Source organism: Bos grunniens, chromosome 11, assembly GCF_055505025.1.
Source record: "Bos grunniens cultivar Pamir isolate PY7600 chromosome 11, Bosgru_T2T1.0, whole genome shotgun sequence".
Taxonomy (NCBI): domain Eukaryota; kingdom Metazoa; phylum Chordata; class Mammalia; order Artiodactyla; family Bovidae; genus Bos; species Bos grunniens.
In genome coordinates, this window is record NC_141175.1 from 4,479,502 (window position 1) to 4,485,883 (window position 6,382).

A 6,382-nucleotide genomic window follows, 5' to 3' on the forward strand; every position below is an offset into this window, starting at 1 on the left:
TTTGTTTCTCCGTTATTTCTTCAAAGTGTTCTGGTCATTTCTTTGGGGTGTGTGTGTGTTGGCCTGTGTCGCTCCCTTCTCTCCACGAGGCTCCAGTTCAGTGCGCATCAGGCCTTTGGATCCTGCTTATGGTTGCTGACATGCTCTTCATTTTTTGAAAAAAGATTTCTCTGGCTGTGCTGGGTCTTAGTTGCAGCATGCGGAATCTTTAGTTCTGAGTGTGTGAACTCTTTGCTGTGGCGTGGGACGTCTAGATTCCTGACCAGGGATCGAACCTAGGCCTTTCCAACTTGGCCCTCTTTCTAGCAGCCGTGTCTGCAGGGCGGTGTCTGGAGCTCAGGCGTGGCCTGGGGCGGCTGGCCTCTATTTCCTGGCCTCCTCTCCCCCAACACGGGGCTTTGCGATGCCTTCCGTGCCCTCAGGCCCACCCATTTGGGGCCCGGCCCTCCGCACCCTGCTCGTGCTCAGCCAGAGGCCCCGTCGGGCCGGCTCCGGGTCTGGACAAAGCCCACCGGAGGGTCCTTCCTCCTGCCCTCTGCCGCCCGAGGCTGAGAGAGAAGGCCGCTCCCTTCCGGAGAGGAAAGGTGTGGGGGATCGGGGATGAAAGAGCTGCATGCCTGGGTGCCTCTTGCCCGGCTGGGCGGGAGGGCTCAGCCGTCCTTCCTTCCTGTCCTCCCCCGGCCAGCCGTGTGGTCTGACCCACCGCACTCCACCAGCCCCCCGGGGCTGCCTCCGCCCTGGAGTCTGCCCACACCCGCACTGGACTGGCAGAGTCCCGACAGGAGTAACTCACGCGGCTCAGTGGACGTGGGTCCTGGGGACCCCTGCTCACAAGTCCAGAAAGCTCAGGACATCAATGCCCCTTGCCTCTGCCGGACCCAGCCTCCAAAACTGCCACTGGCATCCTGTCCAACGCTCTGGGTGCTTGACTCTGGCCCAGCTGCCTTGACAATGGGCACCTTCAGGTGGGGCCACGTAGGGCCGGATGGGGGGTTGTCAGGGCTACCATTGTCCTTCTCTCCTGGAAACAAAGTCTTTCACATCATAGCAGGTAAAACGAATACAGATGCTGAGAAGAGCATTCCTGTTTAAGACCCCACTGGCACTCTGGGGCAACTGGATGTCTTTTCTACCTACTGTCCTCAAGCCTCTTCATACTGTTCAAGGGGACGACAGAGGATGGGATGGTTGGATGGCATCATCGACTTGATGGACATGAGTGTGAGCAAGCTCCGGGAGATGGTGATGGACAGAAAGCCTGGCGTGCTGCAGTCCATGGGGTCGCAAAGACTCAGACACGACTGAGCGACTGAACTGAACCATCGTCAAGCAACTTAGTTTTTAAAAAATTGCAGTATAGTGTATTTATAGTGTTTCAGGTGGACAGCAATGTGATTCAGTTATATATATTTTTTTCAGTTTTTTTCATTATAGGTTTTTATAAGGTATTGAATATAGTTTCCTCTGCTATACAGTAGGTCCTGGTTATTATCTGTCTTATATATGCAGCCAATATAAGTCAGTCGTGTCTGACTCTTTATGACCCCATGGACCGTAGCCCACCAGACTCTTCTGTCCATGGGATTCTCCAAGCAAGAATGCTGGAGTGGGTTGTCATGCCCTCCTCCAGGGGATCTTCCCAACCCAGGGATCGAACCCATGTCTCTTATATATAGTTGTTGGAGGAGGAAATGGCGACCCAATCCAGTGTTCTTGCCCAGAATTCCCCATGGACAGAGGAGCCTGGCGGACTACAGACCGTGGAGTCTGTAGAATTGGACACGACTTAGCCACTGAACAGCAACATGTATAGCTGTGTGTATATTTTAATCCCAAACTGCTAAATTATGTACCCCACTTTCCCCTTCGGTAACCACAAGTTTGTTTTCTATGTCTGTGAGTCTATTTCTCTTTGGTAAATAAGTTCATTTATTTTTTTAGATTCCACAAGAGACACCACATGATATTTATCTTTTTCTTACTTCACTTAGTATGATCATCTCTAGCTCCATCCATCTTGCTGCAAATGGCATTATGTCATTCTTTTTAATGGCTAAATAAGTGTTCCCTTGTATGTGTGTGCGTCTTATTTATCCCCGCAGGGGGACATTTAGGTCGCCTCTGTGCGTTGGCTGCTGTAAAGAGTGAGGCGGTGAACGCTGGGGTACGTGTATTTTTTCAAGTTAGAGTTTCCTCCGGATATTCACCCCTGTGCTCTGACTGTGGACTGTGGGCTCCAACTTCGATGCCCGCTGCACCTGTTTCCTTCCACCTGGGAGTCTCTGGGTTTGCATTGGGCAGTGGGCAGCCCCAGTCCCACACAGAGCTCCAGAGCCTGGCTCAGACAGCCAGCAGCTTGGGGACACCCTGCTCTGGGCTCAGCTCCCCTCTGAGCCTCCTTCTGGAGCAGATGCTGCTTCCCTGTGGTCCAGAGTCATGAGCCCCCACCCAAGCGTCCCTCTGGGCTGCCCCAGTTCTCCCCAGACACCAGCTTTCCACACCAGCAGGCCCCAGCCACGTGGGCAGCTTCCTACGTGTCCCTTGCCATGGCCCAGCAGGCTGGAGTGGGGTTCCAGATAGGGAGCTGGGGGCTGGGCCCATGAGAGCGTGCTCTTCCCCAGGCTCCAGGCCATCCAGATGGAGTCTCCTTGTCCTGCATTTGGCTCCTTAGGAAGGGACTCAAAGCTCTCCATCCCCGCCGCCTGGGGCCCTGTTCCCAGGGCAGCTGACTCAGCAACTGAACAGACAGTGGTCCTGGGCGGGGTGGGTTTCCTGGTCCTCCACGCAGCCCTGGCCCCCATCCGCAAGGTTTCCAGGGCAGCAGGCTGTGCGCCCCTGCAGGGGGAGGGATGGGACCAACTCCTCCTCACCCTGGGGTGGTGCCCCCTGACCCGCCTTGCAGCTCCCCCTTGAGCTGCACTGCAGGCAGGTAGGGGTTTGGCAAGCACACGGGGGTGGTCTGGTCCCTATTCAGAGGGCAGGCTGGGGAGGCAGAGGGAACCCTGGGGTGGGGGCAGGGGCCTTGGGAGGTGGTGGGGGCTGGGCCCCGGTGAAGCCAGGGCTGGTGGGAAGCGCCCCAGGCCCTGGGGAGGGGGAGGAGCCTAGTAACATTTTCTGGGAAGGAAGGACCAACGCTCTCTCTTTTTAACCTTTTATTTTGCAGCACTGGGGATTCACAGGCAGGTGTGCAGAGAGCTCCCAGTCCCCCTCATCCCCTCACCTGATGCCGATCTCCTGCAGGGCCATGGGGCAGCACGCTGCCCCCACCCGTGCTGGGGTGGGTACCACCCATCCTTGCAGATTCTCTGTCCTTCCTGCCCGGCAGCCGTGTCCACCGCTGCCCAGAGCCTCCGGCCCCGTGAGAGCCCTGCCCTCCTCCAGGGCCCCCCCGCCGCTGCCCCCTGAGATGGCTGCGGTTTTGTCCCTGGAAACCGAGCCCTGGAGGTTGGCTGCTTTCACTCGACCTGACTCCCTGGAGGCCCGTCGTCTGCGTGGTCTCTGGTGTGAGGCTCGACCACACTTTGTTCGGCTGCTGGCCCACGGGGAGCCCCGGGCTGTCACAGCTGGGGGACGCTGGGCAGAGCTGCCCAGAGGTCGTGGTGTGGGCATGATCTCATGTCTCTCGGGTGGATGCCCAGTGGACAGTCAACTTTTAACCCACGAAGCAACTGTGGGCTGCTCAGGACCTCCCAGTGAACTCACCAAGAGGTGGGGTGAGGGCAGGGGTCGCTGGTATCAGAGGGAAGGGAGTAGAGAGGCGCATGGGCTGGTTGACGACCTTGGGGACCCCTCCCCCCAAACCTCGCAGACCCTCATAAGAGGGGCCTGCAGGCCCCTGCTTCTCAGAAGAGACGCTCTGGCGGGCCAGTCCCTGCAGGAGGACAGGGTGAGCTTACAGGGGCCAGGCCGGTTCCTGCGAGGGGAGGTCAGCTGGAGGAGGAGCCTTTGTGTGGTGGACAGTCCCCCCCAACCCCAACAAGACGTCTGCCCTCAGATCTCAGTGTCCAGAACCTGGGAATGGGATCTTGTTTAGGGAAAGCTCTCTGCAGAAGGGATAAGGGTGAGGATCTTGAGATGAGGTTGTCCTGGAGAAGGCCGGTGGTCCTCACTCCAACAACGTGTCCTCAAAAGAGACGGAAGGAGAGAGACACGGACCCAGAGGAGGAGCAGTGCGACCAGGAGCTGAGACTGCGTGATGTGGCCACGGGCCGGGGAGCTGGGAGACGCAGGAGGGGCCTTGGAGCCTCCAGAGGGAGCTCAGCCTTGCTCACGCCTGGATTTCAGACTCTGGGCTCAGAACTGCAAGAAGACGAGCTGCTGCTCTTTGGGGCCCGGTTTGCGGTCCAGCGTTACAGCCACCCCAGACCCGGAGGCAGGCATGTTTGCCCAGCCCCCACCACCCCAGGAGGCTCCCCGTTTTGGGGGCAGGATGAACCTCGCATGCAGGGTGAGGGATGGGCTTGGAGAGGGGCCCCCACAGTCCCTCCGGCTTCTTCTGCCACCCGGCCAGCCCCCAGCTGAGCTCACGCACCAGAAGGCCTGGATGGGCGCCTCTACCTCGTGTAACAGGGATCTGGGAAGACAGTCAGGTTCTCAGACAGGGACTGCCTGAGGTCCCTGCCCCTCCCCAGGCCCTGGGCTCCGTCCCCACCCCCATCCCCTTGAGTGCCTCGCTGGCCCAGGCTGCTGGCGTGGAAGGCAGTGACGCCTACCATGGTTGCTGAAGGGGATAATCTTTTCTGGGCCAAGTCCGTGTGATCTGCAGGCTTTGTGGAATCTGTCCAGGAAGCTGGATTTCAGCTCTGGGAACCGTCCTGTGGACACAACAGTTTGGGGCCGGGTGGGGAGGGGAGGCGAGGGGAAGGAGTGGCAGGTGTGGGGCACCTGGACGAGGTGGGCACCCGCCACATCATGCCACGGGCTGCGGGCACCTCAGGGCGTGGCCAGACCCGCACCTCCCCGGGGATGGGGCCACGGGAAGCAAGGAGGGGCCCCAGGACACGGTACCATAAAGTGCCAGCACTTGCGTGGCCGTCCCATTCCTGAAGTTCCGCATGTGCAAGATGACGTAACGCTGGTAGTCGGCCTCCAGGATCCGCAGGCTGTTCTCCCCCAGGTCTGCACAGAAGCTCTGCTCAGAGCCTGCAGCCCCTGGGGCCCGCGCCACAGACTCTCGAGGGTGCAGGGGCCGGCGGGGCCCCTGGTGTTCCAGAGCTCCCCATGCACACGCCCCCACTTGCCCTCCTGCCGCCCTTTACAGGCCAGGCCCACCCTCCTCGCTTTGGGGTCGGCTGTCAGGGAGTCCCATAAACCCCTAAATCGGGGCTCACCGGGAGTGGGGCTGTCAGACAAGGGTCCACTTACAGTTGATGGTATATTCCCCGCTCTTGCCTGTTTTTCCACAGACCACGGCCACGTCCGTGCACTCTGCATGCAACCTGGAGCCCAGGGGTGATGCTCACAGCGCAGCCCCACCCGACCGCGTGTGACCAGCGCCCCCCACTCCTCCCCACACCTTCACCACGTCCCCTGAACCCCTGCCCCAGCCTTAGCACTCTGCTGCCCCCTACCTGGTGCCCCCTGCCCCACATACAGCGCCCCCTCACCCCCAGCTTGGTCAGACGCCAATCCACATGGGTGGGGCCAGGGGTGAGACTGCAGGGGGGCAGGGTGGATGGGGGCCTCCGTGCTCCCCAATTCCGGAGGATGGGGACAACACTCACATGAAGTGGAAACTGAGCTTGAGACCACCATCCTCCACGACCTGAATGCCCTCTATGAAGATCCTCAGGTCTCCATCTTCCTCTATCCGCTTCCTGTTGTCTGCAGCCATGGAGATGGAGTACCAGGTCCCAGAGACCTGGAGGGCAGAGGTCGCGGTGGGTGCGGGCATCCTCACGTCTTGGTGCCTGCTCCCTCCCGGGGCCAGGTCCTGGGCATGCAGCTCCCACCTAGCATCCAGACCCCCGGGGAGGGCCCGGACCGCAGCCCAACCTTGGAAATATCATAGTTCCTCTGCACGATGCGCCGGGGGTTGAAATCCTGGGCGCAGACCAGGCCCAGCCCCAGACTCAGCAGGAGCAGCGCCATGCCCTCCAGTGGGTGGGCGCCTGGCCTGCCTGCTGCCCGCTGCCTTTATTCCCCTCCCTGTGCCTTGGTTTCCGGCCCCAGCTCTTCTGCATCCTCTGCACGGGCCTCCGCTTACTGGGAACTTGGCCAAAAGCCGCCACGGCCGCCCCCGTCCTCCGCAGGCAACGACTGGCTCTGGCTGCTGCCCAGATGGGGGCCTGGCTGGGTCTGAAGTCGCAAAGGGAAGTGGGGACAGGCTGGTGTCTTGGCCCGAAGCCACGCCGGCCACAGAGGCGGGTGGCACCAGGGCCTA

At 60.3% G+C, this 6,382-nt stretch overlaps 1 protein-coding gene across 1 annotated transcript; it reads right to left on the reverse strand.

The window, feature by feature from the left end:
- Positions 1-3,141: 3,141 nt before the first annotated feature.
- Positions 3,142-6,108, reverse strand: LCN9 (lipocalin 9). Its single transcript, XM_086323447.1, has 7 exons — positions 5,995-6,108; positions 5,724-5,860; positions 5,365-5,438; positions 5,008-5,118; positions 4,713-4,814; positions 4,532-4,573; positions 3,142-4,299 (listed from the first exon to the last, which is right to left on the reverse strand). The coding sequence occupies exons 1-6, from the start codon at positions 6,088-6,090 to the stop codon at positions 4,554-4,556; spliced, it is 540 nt and encodes a 179-aa protein (XP_086179573.1). The 5' UTR covers positions 6,091-6,108; the 3' UTR covers positions 3,142-4,299; positions 4,532-4,553.
- Between the last annotated feature and the right edge of the window lie 274 nt (positions 6,109-6,382).